The sequence below is a fragment of the Erpetoichthys calabaricus genome, chromosome 16 (assembly GCF_900747795.2).
Source record: "Erpetoichthys calabaricus chromosome 16, fErpCal1.3, whole genome shotgun sequence".
In the NCBI taxonomy this organism is placed as follows: Eukaryota; Metazoa; Chordata; class Cladistia; order Polypteriformes; family Polypteridae; genus Erpetoichthys; species Erpetoichthys calabaricus.
Window position 1 is genome coordinate 96,577,540 of NC_041409.2, and position 23,009 is coordinate 96,600,548.

Below are 23,009 nucleotides of genomic sequence, written 5' to 3' on the forward strand. Positions count from 1 at the left end.
TATGACCTTAAAAGATGGTAGGAAAATGAACCTGTGGCATCAAGTCAATCAGTATAGCAGGGATAGAAATTCAGTCACAAGCGTAAATGTAAAAATATCAGTTCATACTAAAAGAATTATAATAAAGAAAGGGGAGCTGGGAGAAGGTTGAAACACAAAGAAATGGGCGACAGGATGAGATGACTGTGCATAAACACTTGTGACATGGGCCAAGAAACAAGTGTGAGTGCCACGGCAGAATGGAGAATTCACTGACTTACCTTTATATGATGGTGGGGCTTTCACTGTAGTCACCTCTGAAAGAAAATAAATTAAAATAACAGACAAATGGTCAGAAATGGTAAAAATTTAACAAAATAATCTTGCAGATGTATAATATTCTAGGTCTTCTGGGATTTCAGCCCTTTCATCTGTGAGAGGAACATGTCACTGAAGACGGCCTTCACCATAGTCTTATACAGTTTAAGGGAACAAGTAAAAAACATGAACATGTTAGAAATACAGCATGTGATCTTTAGAGAACGGTATCCGTCAATAAGGGCGCGCACAAAAAGGCGACCTTCAAAAGGGTGACCTCAATTGGGCGCGGCGAATAAAAGCGCACATAAATAAAAGTGACCTTCATAAGGGTGACCTCAATTGAGCGCCGAATAAAGGTGCGCGTAAATAAAGGAGCGCTTCAAAAGGGTGACGTCAATTGGGCGCAGCGAATAAAGGCAAACGCAACAAAATTATTACAGAAAATTTATTAGATAAAGGCAATGATTGAACGTATAAAAAGGTGAAAGCAAGAATATTATAACATCCAATTAATTAATGCATGAACTTCTAACGAACTACTTCTAACGAACTATTTCTAAAGCTCTCTATATTTCGTTGTTTTCAAAATTACAGAAAATTAGATTAAGGCAATGACTGAACGTATAAAAAGGTGAAAGCAAGTTACACTTGAAGCTGTAGATTATGTGCAATGCCACGTAGATATTCGAGATGCGGTCTATTAGCATAATCAAGGACAATTGATTTAATTCGCTCCAAAGTGTCTCTGTAGGTCTTCCTTGGCTTTGGAATAGGCTGACCTGCAACGAGCTGCTCAAGACGTAAGTAAGGCTCTGCTCTTTCTTAAGGCCTTCGATCAATCTCCAGATACTTGGATGACATGCTCCCAGCAAGGATGAAAACGCCCGGTGCCATCCTTCAACGGAATTGTTGAATTTATTCGGCGCTCAATTGAGGTCGCCCTTTTGAAGGTTGCCTTTTTGTGCGCGCCCTTATTAAATAGAACCTTAGATAACATCCAGTGGCTGCCTAAAGATGAGTGCTGATTTCCTTTCCAAAGATACAACCATCTTGTAATTTTCAGGAAAACCTTTGATGCTGTCGTTTTACTCACTTCAGGCGTATTTTGTTTTTAAGGACTTTGAATTTGTCTCAGTTCTGAAAAGCACAAGCAATTCTAATATTTAGGGAAACCACAACCTTTTCATTTATTTTAATTACAGTAAAACAACTGAGATGACAACAGGCCATTATCTTTACAAACTTGTCCACGTTCTTCATGTAGATTGTGTAAAATAACATCAAGTCAAGATCTGAAGGACCCTATAGTTCTACTTTCAATTGCACTGATTGATTTTTTATTTTTTGGGTCTATAGTTCTTACCGTGAATTAAAACTTTCTAACATTTGTGTGAAATCTGCTCTTATAAAGTTTCCATCCATGTCCCCGTGTTCCTGTTGATTCATTTATTTTAATGTAACAGCTGGGATCCACAGGACTCATTACTGTTATTATTTCAAACACTTTATTCATGTCGTCTCTTAATTTCCATCCATCCATCCATCTATCCATTTTCCAACCTGCTGAATCCAAACACAGGGTCACGGGGGTCTGCTGGAGCCAATCCCAGCCAACACAGGGCACAAGGCAGGAACCAATCCCGGGCAGGGTGCCAACTCACTGCAGGACACACACAAACACACCCACACACCAAGCACACACTAGGGCCAATTTGGAATCGCCAATCCACCTAACCTGCATGTCTTTGGACTGTGGGAGGAAACCGGAGTGCCCGGAGGAAACCCACGCAGACACGGGGAGAACATGCAAACTCCACGCAGGGAGGACCCAGGAAGCGAACCTGGGTGTCCTAACTGCGAGGCAGCAGCACTACCCACTGCGCCACCGTGCCACCCCTCTTAATTTCCATTTTACTTAGATTGAACAGGCTCACCTCTTTTAATCTCTCCTCATAGCTCATACCCCTCAGCCCCCAAATATTCCTAGTCGCTGTCTTCTGGACTTTTCTAGCACTGCTGTGTCATTTTTGCAATATGAAGATCAAAGCCATACACAGTATTCCAGGTGAGGCCTCACTAGTGAGATATTGAAGCTTAAAGAAATCACTAAAAATAATCTAAAAACCCTCAGAACAGCTGCATGCACAATAACCAAAAATTAGTTTTTTTCCTACTTTATGAATTTCATGTGAAGGAAAATAGCTACAAAGAGTGGGAACCCCTTGGGGAACAGGTATTGTGAGCCTGAATCAAAGATTGGAGTAATATTAAAGAAAGCGGAGACTCACAAGAGAACCTGGAAATGACATACTGGAGAAGACACTCCACTTTGCTGAAGACTCTGCACTCGATTCTTTTGCCGATGCTTACTATGATGGGTTACAGTTGAACTTATGTACCATTGGTGGGCTTGGACTACATAAACAGGATTCTGAAAACCTGTATGGTCCTTATGTCAAGAATGGTGGAGTCGCATCTTGTCGTAAATGGTAAGTGGTCCTGCAGAGGGCAGTACGAACCATTAGACTGAACATTAGAAGATTAGAACAGTCTGCATTAGAACAGGCCATTCAGCCCAACAACACTTGCCAGTCTCATCCACTTAATGCTAGGGCGCTGTCGAGCTCTTAAGTAACCATCATTTCTTCCTGCAAACCACCAAAATGGTCTGGGGCCACCATTTATTTCATCCATAAGAACACTGGAACAATCTAGACAACAGCAGGCCATTCGGCCCAGCAAAGCTCGCCAGTCCTATTCACTTAATTCTTCCAAAATAACATCAGTTCGAGTTTCTAAAGTCCGTAAGGTCCTACTATCTACCAGACTCTGTAACTTATTTTCTGTTTGTGATTTTCTGTATGAAGAAAGACTTCATATTGTTTGTGTGAAATTAACCATGAACAAGCTCCCAACTGTGTTCTTGATGAACTCATTTTAAAGTCACACTCTTGATCCACTGGACTAATTCCCTTCATCATTTTACACACTTCAATCATGTCTCCTCTTAATCTTCTTTTTCTTAAACTGTAAAGGCTCAGCTCTTTTAATCTTTCCTCATAATTCAACCCCTGTAGCCCTGAATCAACAGTGTCGCTCTTCTCTGGACCTTTTCTAGCACTGCTTTGTCCTTTTTGTAGGCTGGAGACCAAAACTGAACACAAAACTCCAGATGAGGCCTCACCAGTGTGTTAAAACGCTTGAGCAGAACCTCCTGTGACTTGTACTGCACACATCAAGGCGCTATATAACCTGACATTCTGTTAGCCTTCTTAATGGCTTCTGAACACTTTTGTAAGTTAATAGTGACAAGTCCGCTATGACTCCTAAATCTTTGTCATAAGGTGTACTTTCATTTTTCAGACCTCCCATTGTGTATTCAAACCGCACATTTGTACTTCTTCAGTAAGCTGCTTTCATTAATTGCACCCCAGAGTTATAACACAGAACTGAAAGTTTAGAGCAGACCTCCCTGTGTTTGAAAGGAGCTATTTTATCTAAAGCTGAGTGGACCTACAGTGGTCAACAAGATCATTCAATGTGGGTGTGAAAGGGCATGACAGAAGCAGCAAGGCTACAGCAGGAGATGGTACATTGAAATGGGATAAGGCCCAACTTTGGGGTCTGAGCAGCCCGATTCAGTGCTGTGATTGATGAAAATAAAAAAGACCAGGTCCATTATATACAGCAGTATGACCTTAAGAGAGGGTAAGAAAATGAACATGTGGCACCAAGTCAATCGTCTAGCAGAGACAGAAAGTCAGTCATAAGCTTAAATGTAAAAATATCAATGGATACTAAAAGCAGTTACAATAAAGGAAGGAGAGCTGGGAGAAGGTTGACACACAAGGAAATGGGCGACAGGATGAGATGACTGTGCATAAACACTTGTGACATGGGCCAAGAAACAAGTGTGAGTGCCACGGCAGAATGGAGAATTCACTGACTTACCTTTATATGATAGTGGGGCTTTCACTGTAGTCACCTCTGAAAGAAAATAAATAAAAATAACAAATGGTCAGAAATGGTAAAAATGGAAAAATAATATGGTAGATATATGATATTCTAGGTCTTCTGGGATTTCAGCCCTTTCATCTGTGAGAGGAACATGCCACTGAAGATGGCCTTCACCATAGTCTTATACAGTTTAAGGGAACAAGTAAAAAACACGAACATGTTAGAAATATAGATAACATCCAGTGGCTGCCTAAAGATGAGTGCTGATTTCCTTTCCAAAGATACAACCATCTTGTAATTTTCAGGAAAACCAATGATGCTGCCGCCTTACTCACTTCAGGCATATTTTGTTTTTAAGGACTTTGAATTTGTCCCAGTTCTGAAAAGTACAAGCAATTTTAATATTTAGGGAAACCACAACCTTTTCATTTATTTTAATTACATTGAAACAATTGTAGTAGATAGATAGATAGATAGATAGAGTGTTGCAACCGAGGGCACACTAGCTCCCCAAACACCCAACACAACACAATCTTGGGCAAATAAAAGGCTTCTTTTCAATTTTGTTTTGTGGGAAACTCTTTACTACCAAGTGTTTCCCACTAAAGCCACACTCACAAAGCACCTCCTCTCCTCCTTCCTGCAAGCTTGCTGTTTGATTGTTTTCTTAGTCACTCACTCCCCCTCGACAGATCTCAAGTTGTAAGCTGTCAAGAAACTTAAAGTACAGATTAGAGGGAAAAGGGGTCATCATTGGAGTGAGGTCACTAATGGAGTCTCTCAGCAGTCTGTCCTTGAGCTGTTACTGTTTCTTATATAAACGACTTTGGTTCTGGAGTTGTTAGTACATTTGTGAATTTTGCAGATGATGCTAAAATTGGAGGAACAGGAGATACTGAAGAGGCAGCAAAATATTTCAAAAAAGACTTGGACAGTTTTCAGAACTTGAAAAATAGAGCTTAACATAGAAAGGTGCAAAATGCTACATGTAGGCAAAGGGAACATCAAGTATAAATGCAGGATGGGAGACACTGAGATACAGGAAGCAACATCTGGAAAGGATGGAGGGGTTTATGTTAACATGAAATTCTCATTATGTTAGCCTTTTACAGAAGCGATTTAAAAGGCAAATTAAAGGTTGTATTGTTAAAAACTGCTGAATGTAAATAGAGAGATGTTATGCTTAGACTATATAATGCATTAGTATGACCACATCAGGACTACTTGGTGCAGTTCATGTCACCACACTACAAAAAAGACAGAGCAGCACTTGAAGCTATGCAGAGGAGAGCAACCAGATGCATCATGGGACTTAAAACTCCTACTCTGTCAGGCTCAGGGAAACTAACCTGTTTGGTCTTGTGTAGATGAGACCATGTTGGGACGTCATCCAAGTACTCATAATTTTGGAAGATATTGATAATGTACTGTAGATCCAGCCAAATTCTTTTGGCTGTGAATCACATACACGTGGACAACAGTTGACATTGAAGGGATGTGCATTGAAGACTGAAGCAGGCGCTTCTTTAGGCAGAGTTGTGGGACTCTGGAACAAACTACCGAGCCATAGAGTTGAAGCAGAAACCTTGACAAGGTTTAAGAAGTATCTGGATGAGACATTGGAACAGCTTAGCTATTAGCTCAACAAACAGGCTTGATGGACTAATTGATCTCCTCTTGTTTGTCAAATGTCCTAAATCCTTATGTAACAATACCCAAAAATACCCTGAAAACTGCAATTTGAGCACCAGAGTGCAGTGCGGTTGTACTGACTCGAGAAAGGCAGTGTAGATTGGCATTCTGGTTACTATTACCAGGGAGATGGCCAGATGTAAATGTCACAAAATGGTGGCATTCATATGAAAACAAATATGGCATTTAAGTAAGATATTTAAAAAAAATTTCAACTTAGTCAACATGAACGTCTTTTGACACTAAAACCCCCAAAATGATGTAAAAGTTATATATATATTCATGCAGTAAGAGCAAAGAAAAAATTTTAAAAAGTCCACTGATCACAACTGCGATTAAAAATGAATGACATCATCAGCCTAGCACAGTAATAATAATAATAATAATAATAAATCATTGCAGTTTACATAAACACAAACACACTCTTTAGTATGTCACTAAGATGTGCTGCAATCTTAAATTGTTCTGATGTCCACACTGTGCTGCACACTTGATTTGGAGCTTTCGCTCTAATCAGACTCCATTTTATGCATCTTTGTGCCCATTGCCTCGATCCTGTTCCTTTTATCTCTGAACCTCCATGTTAGCATCTAGAAGATGTGGCTGCCAGGGGGCTTACCAGCCACCCAACCCTGACACAGACAGACTCTAGGCACAAATCTCTGCAACACACACACTTTATTTAAGTGGGGAAGCGCTTTTCCCTCGTTCTACACTGCAGCACAGTACAATACCAGAACACAGCACAAATGCACCAATAAACACAATCCTTTCTTTTCTTTTTTCTCTTCCTCATTCTGCTGCCATTCCTCCTCTGGCAGGCTTCATCTCCCTCCCTCCCGACTCTGGCTCCCTGAATGAAGTGAGGCGGCTCCTTTTATGCTACACCTGGTGGCTCATCAGCATTATCTGGAAGTATTCCCAGGTGTGGTGGAAAGCCAAAGTAGGGGCTGTGCAGCTCCCCTTGGCGGACCCCAGGAACCCAACAGGGCTGTGCCAAAGTACAACTCCCGTGGTGCCCTGCAGGAATCTGAGGTGCCACTGCTGTCATCTAGCAGTCCAGGGGAGGCAGTGTCCTGTGCACGTCTGTCTCCCCAGACCTTCCAGTATATTGGCCTGCCAGCTGAAAAAGGGCCGTGGCCGTCCATCACAATGTGCTGTGACAGAGCTGCCATTTTTTTAGTTTTATTACACTAACATGACAATTAATTTTGATTTCTGCAGCTTCCAATATTTTTGCAGCACTTGCTGGCCAAACAAAAAACAGAATCAAATGTTAATTAGGCTACATTTATAAATGTTAGAGCCAATCTTAGACAGTTAATGCTTTAAGTTAAGTTCATATCAGTGTTTGCTTAGTCATAGTCATAGACAATGGTATAGCGGTAGCCTTTTACCCCCTGTAAGTTAATAAGAGATAGAACTTTCTTGCTATAACTAAGATACGGTGCGTTAATTGAGTCAGTTGTTTTCTTAGAATAGGTCCCAGTGCTAACACGGATTGAAAGACCCATTTACAACATGAAAATGGGATAGACATACAGTTTTCTGACCATTTAGAAGTGATCTTGTAATGTTTAGAAATGGTTCAACTGTAAGCAAACGTAAAGAAATGAAACAAGAACTTTAAGCTTTCAACATAACTTTTCTTAAACAAGGCCTTTTCTTTGCTGCATCAGTTTTTCTCTATTTTGTGTGAACTGTTTTACTTTGTGCCCTGCGGTGGGTTGGCGCCCTGCCCAGAGTTTGTTTCCTGCCTTGCGCCCTGTGTTGGCTGGGATTGGCTCCAGCAGACCCCCGTGACCCTGTAGTTAGGATATAGCGGGTTGGATAATAGATGGATGGATGTTTTACTTTGAATTTTACTAAAGCTTTTAAAAACAAAGATATTTTGTGTGTGGAATCATTTCAACGTGTCAAGCTTTTGCTGAATCCCATTTGCAAACCAGAGCTGGAGAACTTTGGTCATTTGGGTAAACACAGCTACAATAAATTTTAAATAAAGTCTGTGTAATAAACTTTGATTAAACATTAAAAACAAATATTTTATATAGATTTTGGGGTCCAGGAGCACGTTTGGAGGTCCCAGAGCACAGACGGCTCAAAATCAGAGACACTGGACCTGAGCTCCAGTCAGCTCTGGTGTAGCTTAAGTACGGCTATTCAGTTTCAGGTGATAAAGAGTGAAGCCCACCTAATGGACAGATGCTGTACAGTCTGAAGTCAGGCAGACATGATTAAAAACTGTATCACAGATCAAATCTGGTGCCTCGTTTTCATTTGTAAAGATACAAGACAACAACCTGTAAGTCTGACTGTTACTCTGAGTGCCACCTATGCTGACCAATCTCCTTCGTCTAACACTCAGCAGTATGTGAACTGAAGAGGCGATTTTGATCTCAGCCTCTCATCTGACATATTTAACTGAATGGCATCACTGAAATGTCAGTAAAGCTCTCCTGTTACAGCTCAGCATGTGTGCCCCCTTTATGTGAGAAGGCTGATGGTGAAGATCTGCTCCACTTGTATTTTCATCTTTGCTGCTTTCAAATTTCCACCCCAAATGATCTCGTGGGGTCTGATAGGAAATGGGAAACCCGTTTTGTCAGGTTAGAAATTTGTTTGTGCTTTGGATCACTGGTTTTTTTTTTCTTGGTTCACAAGATGTAGATATATTTACAAAGCTTCATTTTTGAGCTTCGCTTTTATATATGACTTTGAATTTGATTTCTTTGTTAAAAATATACAATTTCTTTTTTTTTTTAAGATTTAAATGTGTCATATCGCCATTTTTGAAGCTGCTAAGGACAGAGAAGGAGTTGCTTATCTTGTATCTTGTCTTGATGTTAGGGACCCCCTTCTCTGACTTGTGTCATGAAGACTCGTTTTAAATTACCATGCAGTGCAGGAGTCCCTCATTGTGAGGTACGGACTTGACCAGTAAACAAGTGTGGTTCGAATTTGTCTTCATTCTGATACCCTGCTTTCACCTCAAAGCTCGTTTGTCTCGACTTGGTTTTCTTCTCAGTGTTTCTTACTGGCTTTAGTATTATAATTGAATTGAGGTGAATGATTATTTCTAATTCTTGTCTGAAGATTATTACAGTAAAACACTCTGGATTTAAAAAAAAATCAGTTTGCTACCCTTGTACAGACTTCTTTTTATTTTTTTCCCAAACAAAATGCATATCTCTTTGTTAGCCTCTTTAAACATCTTAGCAGGTGGTCTTAAACACTCCCATTGCCAGAAGATTACCTGTGACACACGGTTTGGGGAAAATACAGTTGGTAGTCTTGTGTGCATGGAGCTGTCGGGCTGTTTTTATAACCGGAATAGAAAACTCCTTCAAATAGGATTCCATCTATGTCTTTTGCCTCATGTCAGGTCTAGATGTTCCTCCATCTCCCCTCAATAGAAATACAACCCATTAGCACTACTATAAAGACCTCATACCAACCTACAGCAAGCCCCCTCACTAAACACTTAGAAACACTGAGATGGAGTGATGAGAGACTGTGGATCAGGGTTCAAATCCCAGTACTATGTGAAGTCAGTTCAGTGATGTCAGCCACTTCATGTGAGTTACTGCAATGTCTGATGGCAGCTAAGAGACGACTGGACACACAATCACTGCCTCAGTAGGAAATCACTGAATATCTTTTATAAAGTAGAGTGACTTCAGTATTTCAGCTTTAAAACCTTATGAAATTTCCCTAAAATCTATAACAGCATGGAAGGCAGAGGAAAAACATTTTAGGTGTCACGACAGACACGTTTAATGAGCAGAAGGGAAAAAGTAGTTGAACTCTTTCTTCTCTTTCACAGGAGGATCATCAGGTTTGCTCTACAAATCACACAGAAGTCAGAGAAGCTGATCTGATGTCACAGTTAGAGTACAACTGCTGGCCCAAATGTAACTCTTTCATAAACCGTATAGCAACCAACACTCCAATTACTGAGGTTTCATTTACAGAACAATCAATTGTGACCTTCACATCACCACGAGATTTTCAGCATATTCTTCAACTCTTTGCCTTATGTCTTTTATGTGGCAAATCAATAAATTCACAAGAAATTCAAAATGATGCCCCAGATGAGTTGGATTGTATAAATAAAATCTGCTGACACAGTTCACACAAATATTTATCAAATTTAACTACTGCAACCATCACCAGCTCTTTAGAAGAGACACACTCACCATGAATGCTCAGTGTAACAGCATTACTGGCATAGGAGACAAAACCAGGAGAAGGACCATCTCTGTAGGCTGCACACCAGTACTGTCCGCTGTCAGACGCAGTCACAGATGAGATCGTCACCGTGTGTTCATTGCTTTTTATCCTGTCTGAATATCCATCTTTGTACCAGCGATATGTCCAGCCTGTATAACAATCCTCAATGCTGCAGATCAGAGTCACGTCTTCTCCAGTGTAAACAGATTCCCTCTGATCCCTCAGTGTCAGTGTTGCTGTTAAGAGACCTGCAGAGAAGAAAAGATGAATTAGAGGTGAACATGAACCCCGTGGAAAGAGAAATACAACTTTCACAAACTAAAGCCGAAATACAAGCTTGTGTGGCTCTGAGACTTTATGACAAAACTCCACATGGTGAGGTGACAAGGATTCAAGTGTACTTTACTGGAATATGCCATCTGAGATGTGATTTTTAACAGTTTTACACTTTATTTTCTAGCTTAGTTAGGTTTTTAATGTTATTTCAAGAAATATATTCATATGAATAAAACAATACTCTGTATGTACTTTTACATTTTTGTTTGATATTATTTATCTATTTTGCTTACGAGGACCTCATTTTGCATCATCTGAGTGTTTGTTTGATCATCAATCGTCAGATTTTCACAAAATTTTACATGAAGGATGCAGATGGTCCATCTTAAAATCAAGACTGATGGTATGTCAAAAATTTTATTAGATGGGGTGATTGTAATGGAATGGGGGGACCTGGGTCAATAATGCATTAAATGAGTCAAAGTTAATTTAATTTTCCATGCATATTACTTTTGCATATAACTTCATATCTCAATTTCAAGCTCTTTCAAAAGTTCCATTAAGAAACAGGTTTGTAACGGGGAGCACAAAACCAAAACCACACTATTACATCACAGTGGTTCAGCTAATAGTAATGAATTTGGCAAATTCTTTAAAGTTTGACTCAACTTACAGTGTAATCTACTGCACGGTCCACATCAGTGATGGTGGGTGTGGTGTGGTGGGGAATCAACACAAAACACACATCACTCCAAACCAGCTATGTCTGCTTTTATGATTTTTTGTTTTTCTGTTATTATTCATGTAATTTAAAACATGACCTTCTTGGAGTTGGAAGGATTGTATTGGGAAGATGTAATAGGATGGCCAACTCCACAAAAAAACTCCCATTACTCCAAAATAGCTAAGTGGATATTCATGAATTGTTGCATGTATATTATAATTACCCTCACTTAACATACAGAGTTTATGGAGTTTCAAATGTTCCATCATTAATATGGTTTCAATAGATGGAACAACACAAACACAAGAAACAGTAGCTTACATGTTGTTATCGATGATTCAGTTATTCAACAAGACCACCAGTTTATTAATGTAGGATTAAACATCTATTTGTGAAAGCACAGTAAAACAGGAAATACTACAACCTAACAAGGAGTTACTGCAATTATGGAATCCTATCATATGGAAGCCGAGAGAGGACGTGCAATATCGTTATTTTTTTTAATTGTCTCTGAGAGAACAGACTCATTTTATCAAGATCTCGAGAAAACAAACTTTGTTTTCTTGAGATAACAGAATAATTTTATCACGATCTCGAGAAAACGAAACTTAACCTTTGCTTCTAGCATTAGGCTCGTTTAGATTGCAACGCCTATACAGCTGAAGCCTTGCTAACCATCTTCTTAAATGGCAGACACTAATGTTATTATTTTCTAAACTAAGGCATAAACATATTTCAGCCTTTGTCACCCCTTGATTGAACAAAAATATGATGCGCTGATCAATACAGTTCTACTCTTCTGCCATTTCAAACAGGACGTGGCTTCAATAAGCTAAACATTAAACATTAGATACAATTATTTCATAATTTCGAGAAAGCAAGATCTTTTGTTTTATCAAGATCTCGATAAAATTATTCCATTATCTACAGGAAACAATTTTAAAAAATAATGATATTACACGTCATCTCTCAGCTTCCGTACTATATAACACAAAAAGAACAAACTTATCAGACTCATGAGAGCAGAGTCACTAATATACAGGTAGTGGAGACCGGTGGGTCTCAAGTTCAGTCCTGGTGGTCCCCTGTGGCTGCAGGGTTTTTGCCCCAACTCACTTCTTCTATTAATTGAACTCCTACCTTAATTAAGAAAGCCTTTATTTCCCAATTTCTATGTTTTTTGCATCCATCCAGAAATTACAAACTGGTTCGCCTATATTTTTACTGAATGAAGCGGGAATTTACACATGCTAGATGAGCAAGAATTCATTTTTTTCCTTTTACTTTATTTTTTTTTAATTTTGAATGTTCTAATTATTTAGACAATTATTTACTGTTAAGCACACAAGTGGGTAACACTGCAGTTGCTGCTCTTTTCAGAGTCATTTGTGCTGGTGTCTGCTCTTCTGTCTGTTTGCTTCATCAGGCCGTGATCTTCAGCTCTCTCTGGATTGGTTAGCAGCTGAGTGTGAAACGGCTGGGATGGGAATCAGCACCTCCAAATCCGAGACCATGGTCCTCAGCCGGAAAAGGGTGGAGTGCCCTCTCAGGGTGGGAGGTGAGATCCTGCCCCAAGTGGAGGAATTCAAGTATCTCGGGGTCTTGTTCACGAGTGAGGGAAGAATGGAGCGTGAGATCGACAGGCGGATCGGTGCGGCGTCCGCAGTGATGCGGACTCTGCATCAGTCTGTTGTGATGAAAAAGGAGCTGAGCCGTAAGGCAAAGCTCTCAATTTACCAGTCGATCTATGTTCCTACCCTCACCTATGGTCATGAGCTATGGGTAGTGACCGAAAGAACGAGATTGCGAATACAAGCGGCTGAAATAAGTCTCCTCCGCAGGGTGTCTGGACTTTCCCTTAAAGATAGGGTGAGAGCTCGATCATCCGGGAGGAACTCAGAGTAGAGCCACTGCTCCTCCGCATCGAGAGAAGTCAGATGAGGTGGCTCGGGCATCTGATCAGGATGCCTCCTGGACGCCTCCCAGCTGGCCTGGGAACGCCTTGGGATTCCCCCAGAAGACCTAGAAGAAGTGGCCGGGGAGAGGGAAGTCTGGGCATCTCTGCTTAAGCTGCTGCCCTTGCGACCCGACCTCGGATAAGCGGAAGAGGATGGATGGATGGATGGATGAATTTAAACACATTAAATATTTCTGAAATTTTCACAAGTCAAAAGTAAAACATTAAATATTAAGAGAGCTTCTCTCAGTGCCCTTGCAGCTTCAACCTTAAAGAAGATGGTCCAATTTAAGAAATGGATCCTTATTTTTTCAAAGTACCACTTTGTAAAATCATAAACCTGCAACAACACAAGCGATACTAATTACAAAATAATGTTTTTGTTCATCTTGATATTTGTCTGTTGTGTTTCATAGAAAGACACGGTTCAGATTTTCAAGAGTTGGGACATTTTTCATCCAGCTAGTCCATCAGGAAATAAACACTTTGTGGTAAAAATAATAAATGGTTTGAAAACTTCACTGTCTTACCTTCATCCTCTGATGATAAAGTCACTGCAGTCAACCCTGAAAGAAACAAAAAAAAGAATATGAGACAAAATGTATAAAAAGAAAAACAAATTTACAAAGTGAAAGAAAGCTAATAAAGCCTGTAGCACCACTAGGCCAGCTTTTAAGGTTATTAGTTCCTGTCTACTTCATGGGGTGGTTTTTCCGCATGTCTCCTGCACCACAAAGCTATCATTTCTCTCTGTCCTACTCTGTCTTTATGGTGTGGTCTTTCTTGTTTCTGTTAATGAGCACTTGCTATAATTTACTTTAAAGGAGCCCAAAATAGCCCAAATCCTGAGTGGAGGCTCTGTGTTCTGCCTTCTGCTGTCTAGGAGGTGCTTTGAACTTCTGCCAAGTCTCTTCATGGAGGACCAGGCATCTCTAGCATCTGCTGGACTGTATAGCGCCCTGAAGGAGTCCACTTTAGGACACAACATAAGCTACACCTGGAAAATTTATGTGACCATCAGATCTCCTGATCTTTTTGGAGATCATTTTAATCATTTTAAAGTCTCCTTTCCTTTTGTGTCTGTGCTTTTTCCGTATTATTTTCCTTTGCATTCTTGACCTTCTATGTTGATATCTGCTCCTGATTCCTTTTCTTCTTTAAGCCTGCAGCTTTTTGCCAACCTTGACTGCTCAGAGTCCAGAGTGAAGCAAACTCAGGTGAGCTTTATGTAACACTTCAAGAAGCTTCTTATTTTTAAGGCTAGTGATTGGGCCTCATAGGAATTTGCAACAAATGTTGTTCGACCTTTTATCTATCTATCTATCTATCTATCTATCTATCTATCTATCTATCTATCTATCTATCTATCTATCTATCTATCGTCTCCCTGTCACTACCAAAATTCAGATAACTTAGTTGTACATTTGTAAATATTTCTTTGTTACGGGCTAGGTCATCTTGACATGTTGCACTTTTTTCATAAAGTTGCGTAAGTTTCTTCCCTTTCAGTTTTTGTTCACTACTGAGGTGTTCTAGTTCTCATTTAGGAGCTAATAAAGTGAAACACGTAAGTGCCTACTTTGACTGATTGGAGTTAGGAATTGAGCTTGTTCGGAATTTGCAATGAGTGCAGTTTCTCCTTTCTTTTTGTTTTGTTTTTTGTCTTCCTGTCACTACTCAAAATGTGACTCAGTTGTATGCTTATTATTTTTTATTTTTATTTTTACATACAGCTCATCTTGACATGTTGCACTTCTCCCTTTCTTTCTCTCTGGTTCTCCTACCTAATTCTGTTCCGGGTAATTCAGTACTGCTGTGAGAGTAGCTTGGACGTATTGTGAGAGGAAGGTGAGGTAATAGTCAGGGAGAGCGTAAGAGGTTAAAACAGTTGAAAATAATACAGAAACCTGATCCTTAAGGGACAAACCGAAAAACTGAAAATGAAAACAAAAGAAAGTCAGAGCCATAAACACTTGATTAGCTTCAAAGAGTTTAGTTACTTTTTGAAAGTAATAAACTATATGGAGTTTGAACAAAGAGATATCCACCAAGGGATAGCAAACATGTTGATTGGCATGATGACTGACATGACAAGCAGCGACAATTGTGATTCACATGACTTACCATGAAAAGCACAGCTGTATTGAAAACTGCTGCGCACAAAATAGTATTGTAGTAAATGTAAAGAAAACAATAAAATAAACTAGTCAAAGTCAGTATAAAATTGCAAAATGACAGTAAAACTGGAATCTACATGTTCTTAATGTTCCTGAAGAAATACATTTCTTATGTTAAATTAAAAATAAGTATAAGTGCAGAATCATGACGTGTACAGAGTACGCTACATTCAATCAGGACCCTTTCTGCTTCACTGCATTGATACTGTGTGTGATCAATGATGGTGGTTGATCAATGATCAAAAGAGAACATCTCTCAGAATCTGGAGATTCTCCTTTTTAAATTTCATTGAACCATTAATTAACCTACCAGATTAAAGAGTCTACTTAGGAAATTATCCGCTTTAAAAGTGCTTACTGTAATGTTACTGCACCTCTGCTGCCTCAAACTCACATTAGGTATGTTAAGGACACTCAAAATGACTGAGGATTATTGCAGGAGAGAGGAGACCAGAAAATAAAAGACAAACAAGAAATCATGGTCAAAAGAAATAGTGAGAGTCAAAAATACCAGAGTCAGAATGAGATCAATCAGCTTGGAATGAGGGGCAAATCAATGTCATAAGTCAAAGTCAGAAGCCATCTAAACCAAAGAAACAAACCGAGCAGCAGGGCCTACTTAGATTACAAACTAACTTTCACTAAATAACATGAAAACTATTTGTGTGCACCAATTAACAGATAAGGTATCTATAAGATAGCTGTTGACTTCCTGTCAGTGTTCAGAAGCCATTAAGAAGGCAAACAGAATGATAGGTTATATAGCGCCTTGATGTGTGGAGTACAACTCACGGGAGGTGATGCTGATGCTTTATACTCACACACTGGTGAGGCCTCATCTGGAGTACTGTGTGCAGTTTGGGTCTCCAGGCTACAAAAAGGACATAGCAGCACTAGAGAAGGTCCCGAGAAGAGCGACTAGGCTGAGTCCAGGACTACAGAGGATGAGTTATGAGGAAAGATTAAAGGAGCTGAGCCTTTACAGTTTAAACAAAATAAGATTAGGAGGTAACATGATTGAAGTGTTTAAAATTATGAAGGGAATTAGTCCAGTGGATCGAGACTGTTATTTTAAAATGAGTTCATCAAGAACACGGGGACACAGTTGGAAACTTGTGAAGAGGAAATTTTGCACAAACATTAGGAAGTTTTTCTTTATACAAAGAATGATAGACACTTGGAATAAGCGACGAAGTAGTGTGGTAGACAGTAAGACTTTAGGGACTTTCAAAACTCGATCATTTGTTTGGAAGAAATAAGTGGACAGGACTGGTGAGCTTTGTTGGGCTGAATGGTCTGTTCTTGTCTGGATTGTTCTAATGTTCTAAAAGATTGCGAGCACTGCCATGTTTATAGAGAGCATCCTGTGTCGTCTCAAGTGCAATTGCTGTCACGTGAGTATAGCAAACAGTGTTGCGTAATGCAAAAATCATGACAAAAATATTCCACCAAAACAAGTGAAGCAAAATCTTCTTCTTCCTTTGGCTGCTCTTGTTAGGGATTGCCACAGCGGATCATCTTCTTCCTTAATGTCGTGGCTTCTGCATCTTGTTCTGTCACACCCATCACCTGCATGTCCTCTCTCACCACATTCATAAACCTCCTCTTAGGCCTTCCTCTTCTCCTCTTGCCTGGCAGTTCTATCCTTAGCACCCTTCACCCAATATACCCAGCATCTCTCCTCTGCACATGTCTAAACCAACGCAATCTCGCCTCTCTGACTTTGTCTCCCAACTGTCCAACCTGAGCTGACCCTCTAATGTCCTCATTTCTAATCCTGTCCATCCTCGTCACACCCAATGCAGATCTTAGCATCTTTAACTCTGCCACCTCCAGCTCTGTCTCCTGTGCCAGCGTCTCCAGCCCATATGACATAGATGGTCTCACTACCGTCCTGTAGACTTTCCCTTTCACTCGTGCTGATACCCGTCTGTCACAAATCGCTCCTGACACTCTAAATATCATGTGGGGCTTAAAGCTTATCTGAAGTATTGTAGGTCATGAAGATTTATTTCCAGAGCTTACATCCTTTCCTTCCAAACTCCTAATCGATAAAAAGGCATAAATAAATACATGCATCATTTATTAAAAAGTAAAGTTTAAAATCACAGGGTGTAATATGGTGAATGTTAGAGACTTGACAAACCTGAGTCAATATAAGTTTTGCAAGTTTTGACAATACTGCACCACAAACAAATCAAATGCCAGGCAGTGTTTGAATAACAACAAGAGTGACTGAATGAATGGATCAAACTGTGCATTCAGGGAAAAAAAATCATTTTCAGACATACTATATATAGAAAAATAAAATTTATAAAAAAACAAACAAAAAAAAATGTATGTTTAAGTTTATTTCAGGTTTATATAGTAAAATGAAATTGTTACTTGCATGTCTCCCACAGACTAGTGACACAGAAATAAAGAATACAACTAAGACTGAGATTACAACAACTTACATAAAATAAAATGGAGACTAATAGACAGAAGTAAAATATGCTTGACATTTTCAGCATGAGAAACGTTTGAGCAGAAGACATGAGCATAATTTAAACCTAAAATTAATAAACAGGTGCATATCCTGTTTATCTCATAGACTGTGCTTCCAGAAAGTATTCACTGCACCCCATTTTTTCTGCAATTTGGCAGATGCCATTCCGGGACGTGTTTTCAAGATCTACGCTAATCATCTTGCACCAGTGTTCACAGTATTATTCAATCTTTCTTTTACCCAATCTGTCGCACCAACATGCTTTAAAAGGTTCACCATTGTCCCTGCACCTTAGGAATCACGTAATGGAGTCTTTCAAGAGGCTAGTCAAGAATTACATATGCTCTTCACTGCCGAAAGAGCTAGATCCATTACATTTCACATATCGCTCCAGTAGGTCCATGAATGAAGCCTCTATATTACGTAAAGCTGTAGCCTACCTGGACAACAAGTGAGGAAACTGTGAGAACTCTATATACATATACTAGACACTTAACACAATCAAATTCTCTAAACTCATCACCAAGCTCATGAACCTGCATCTGAACCCTTCAGGACAATAGTCCTCTCCTAAATGGCAGCAAGACAGAGCAGCTGCTTGTTGACTTTGTTAGAAAACAGCTGAGAAACGACCACCACTTCAGCTTTAATGACACTCAGATGGAGAGGGCACCTTGGTGTTCACATCACAGAGGACCTGACCTGGTTCAAGCATATTGACCGCTGGTGAAGTAGGCACAGCGGCATCTTTAGCACCTCACATGCCTGAGATATTTTAGGCTGCCCTCAATTACAATTGAAAGTATCCTGACAGGACGTGTCACCACCTGGTTTAGAAACAGAGTGCAGCAACACACGGCTCCGGAGAGAGTGGCCAGCTGAACTTATCATTGGGTGTGCTCTCTCTGACTTCAAGGAAATCTACACAAAACGATGTCAGACAAAGGCAAAGAAAATAATCAGAGACACCAGTCCTCGCAACAATGGCCTTCTCTTTGTGCTGTGGTGAGGGAAATGCTCTTCCATCCTGTTAGTTCCATGACTTGAAGAACAAATTAAACACAGCTGCAATACAGTTTAATAGGCTAAAATGAAATAGAGAAGGGAATCCAGACAAACAAGGATTAAATCCATTTTCAGAGGGCTGTCACACATGTGCGTCTGTTGATCAGCCTGAGGGGTCTTCTTAGGTATGTCATACCACCCCAGGCCGAGAGGGAGCACTGTCACTAATCATGTTCTCTCCTATTCCCTCCGCAGCACTGTGTGGGCACCTGACTCCACCCCTTCCAGTCTCCCACCTATAAGAGGAGGTGTGGTAACACTTTACATTAAGTGTCCATAATTACACTGTAACTACTATGTAATTACCTGTATAAGTACAGTGTACCTATGAGTTATTACTCCGTACTTACTGTGTAATACAAAATAGATAGATAGATAGATAGATAGATAAATAGATAGATAGATAGATAGATAGATAGATAGATAGATAGATAGATAGATAGATAGATAGATAGATACTTTATTAATCCCAAAGGGAAATTCCCATACTCCAGCAGCAGCATACTGATAAAGAAAATATTAAATTAAAGAGTGATAACAATGCAGGTATACAGACAGACAATAACTTTGTATAATGTTAACATTTACCCCCCCGGGTGGAATTGAAGAGTCGCATAGTGTGGGGGAGGAACGATCTCCTCAGTCTGCCAGTGGAGCAGGACGGTGACAGCAGTCTGTCACTGAAGCTGCTCCTCTGTCTGGAGATGATCCTGTTCAGTGGATGCAGTGGATTCTCCATAATTGACAGGAGTCTGCTCAGTGCCCGTCGCTCTGCCACGGATGTCGAACTGTAACGTTATAGTTAATTACTCAGTTGTCATTGTTATTCCACAGTTAATATAATTACAATGTAACAATTTATCACTGATCCAAAAACAAGTGTACTTACATAGTTACATTGTATCTGTACTTTCAAAATGTAATAAAAACATCAGGGTATGTAACTACAACTCTTCAATTCCACCTGGGGGGGTAAACATTAAAATTGTTCAAAGTTATTGTCTGTCTGTATACCTGCATTGTTATCACTCTTTAATTTAATAATAAAGTATCTATCTATCTATCTATTTTCTTTATCAGTATGCTGCTGCTGGAGTATATGAATTTCCCCTTGGGATTAATAACAGTATCTATCTATCTATCTATCTATCTATCTATCTATCTATCTATCTATCTATCTATCTATCTATCTATCTATCTATCTTATATAAACTGTGGAATAGCAATGACAACTGAGTAATCAACTGTAATGTTACTTTGTATTACACAGTAAGTACGGAGTAATAACTCATAGTTACACTGTACTTATACAGGTAATTACATAGTAGTTACAGTGTCAGTGCGTGGCACAGGACTGAGCTTCTGCACGATTAACCTTCCTGAAAGAACTTAACGTAAAGCCTACATTTGGCTTCCTTTTGTTTTGCTATTTATTTTTTCTTCCTCCGTGCCATTGAGCGCTCACACTTTTGATTCCGTTTTTGTTTGAAGTAAATGGGGACGACCAGCTGGCACCCCAGCATTAATCAAACAGACTTGTGACTCCTCACTCAACCACAGGGCCTATGGAGGATCCTTGCCATGCATGTTTTGTTAAAATAATAACAAGTAATAAAAATATATCACTTTTGACTAGTCCAAACGAGGAAGTGCTCTTATTTCGTTACAGTTGTGCATGTCTCTGTGTATGCGTGCGTCATTTTGTCTAAGGAGACATGCGAGTTTTTGGAGGAAGGGTGTGAAAACCTATAATCAGATAAGCTGTTTAGAAGCTCAACGAAACTGTGGCATCACTTGTGAAAAAAAGAAGTGGCATGATGCAAGCCTGTGAAAAGTCAAGTATTAAATGTTGTTTTGGCACATCTAACAAAAAAAACTGAACAACTCATCACCATGTCATACTGGTCAGGTAACAAAGACATTCATTGTGATGCCCTCTGAAGTCTTCCCTAACTTCACAAAAAACAAATCTACAATAACTACAAAATAAATTAAAGATCTGTTACAAACTCATAAGGCATAGGCATCATGACAATAGTAATAGTGCTGCAAATGACCATTTCCCAGGACAGTGTGTCCTTTCTGATTCAACAACCTCTCAAAAACCATGACAGAAAACAAAGAAATCAGCCCTTTCATTTGTTAAGTTAATAAAATAGGAAAGACTAGTGTAGCAAAACACGTGTGTATGAAAACAGGCTTAATGGTACAATGGTAATGTTGTGTAGTTATGAAGGTCTGTCCAATAGATATGCTAGTCCTTACATCCCTCTGTCTTTGTGCATCCACAGTAGTTACCTTTGTTCCTCAGATGTTTCTAACCTTTGCAGTTGTCTTTCTTGTTTCCTATATAGAGAAGGTCTATTGACGTGGCTTTTCACTTCATCCTTGATAATATGAAATTGAAGGGCAAGTCCTCAAATCATTAATGTTTCTGCCTAAGGAGAATGAAAAAACATGGAAGGATTGAAAAAGAGGACCAACCTGACAGCTCATCGATGTCTAATGTACCTGACAGGTAACGGACTACCAGGCCAAAGGTGGTATAGGAATGACTCATGACAGAGAGAGACATGATGAGGTTCACATGTGGAAAGGGAAAGTTCATTCAAGTGTGTTAGTGGGAAGATAAAGGAAGTGTTCCTTCTTACTGAAAAACGGCAATCCCGTAAATCAATAATTGCTTGTAGGTGAATGAGATAAAATGATATCATCTGTTTGGGAGGTCAGGTAGTCTGGGAGCTCCTAAAGGATCCTGGCTCTTTATTTAAAAACAGGGCCTCATAAACGCAGATATTAAATGGGGCCAAGAAATAAACATATATAGAAAATGATCACTGCTAAATATGGTTTAACAATATTGGGAAGTGCTTATTTTTTCTCACATGGATTCTGTACTCTGGCTTATTTCTTCTTGAATTAATAATAAAGTAATAATCTGTTATGCTTAGTTTGAGATTGTACTTGTTTAATTTCATAAATTGCATTATTTGCACATTAAAACAATCTAGAGGACAACAGGCCATTTAGCCCAACAAAGCTCACCAGTCCTATCCACTTAATTCTTCTAAAATAACATCAAGTCGAGTTTTGAAAGTCTCTAAAATCTGCCACACTACTTGGTCACTTGTTCCATGTGTCTGTTGTTCTCTGTGTGAAGAAAAACTTCTTAATGTTTGTGTGAAAGTTATACTTAACAAATTTCCAACTGTGTGTCCATGTTCTTGATGAACTCATTTTAAAGTCACCGTCTCGATTCACTGGACTAATTCCTTTCATAATTTTAAACACTTCAGTCAGGTCTCCTCTTAATCTTCTTTAAAGGCTCAGCTCCTTTAATCTTTCCTCATAATTCAACCCCTGTAGCTCTGGACTCAGCCTTGTTGCTCTTCTCTGGACCTTTTCTAGCACTGCTATGTCCTTTTTGTAGCCTGGACACCAAAACTGCACACAGGACTCCAGATGAGACCTCACCAGTGTGTTATAAAGCTTGAGTAGAACCTCCTTGGACTTGTACTCCACACGTCAGGGTGCTATATAACCTGACATGCTGTTTGTTTTCTTAATGGCTTCCAAACACTGCCAGTTGTTAGTGTCAAGTCCACTACGACTCCTAAAATCCTTCACATAACATGCACATTCAATTTTCAGACCTCCCATAGTGTATTCAAACCTAATATTTTTACTTTCTGTGTGTAATACTATACATTTATTTACATTATATTTCATCTGCCACAAATCTGCCCAAGACTGTCTGTTGTCCAAGTTCCTCTGTGATGATCCAACAGATTCTCAATGATCTGCCAGTCAGCTAGCTTGGTATCATCTGCACACTTAACCATCTAGTTACTTATATTCTTATCTAAATCATTTATATATATTAAAATTATCAGCTGCTCCAGCAATGACCCTTGTGGGACACCACTCTTGACACCAGACAATTCTGATAAAGTCCCTCACCCTCACACCATCACCCTCTACTTCCTGTGTCTGAGCCAATTCTGCACTCATCTACAAACAACAAACATCTTTTATTTGATGCCCAACCTCTCTTATTGTGCCTAATCAAATGACTCCATCACCGTTTTTTTTTATCTTGCATTGTTCTTAAACTTTGTGCTGCCTTCTCCTTCTTGTGGT

At 39.4% G+C, this 23,009-nt stretch overlaps 1 protein-coding gene across 2 annotated transcripts in view; it reads right to left on the reverse strand.

Moving 5' to 3' along the window:
• Positions 1–23,009, reverse strand: part of LOC114666576 (Fc receptor-like protein 2) — a 137,312-nt gene that overhangs the window by 55,411 nt on the left and 58,892 nt on the right. The window contains exons 2-3 of one of the 2 annotated variants that reach the window (XM_051920042.1): positions 13,670–13,705; positions 10,149–10,430 (exon numbers count right to left, since the gene is read on the reverse strand). The exons of the other annotated variant lie outside the window; for it this stretch is intronic. Coding sequence (XP_051776002.1) covers positions 10,149–10,430; positions 13,670–13,705 — 318 coding nt within the window. The remainder of the gene's footprint in view (positions 1–10,148; positions 10,431–13,669; positions 13,706–23,009) is intronic. 2 annotated transcript variants of the gene reach the window in all.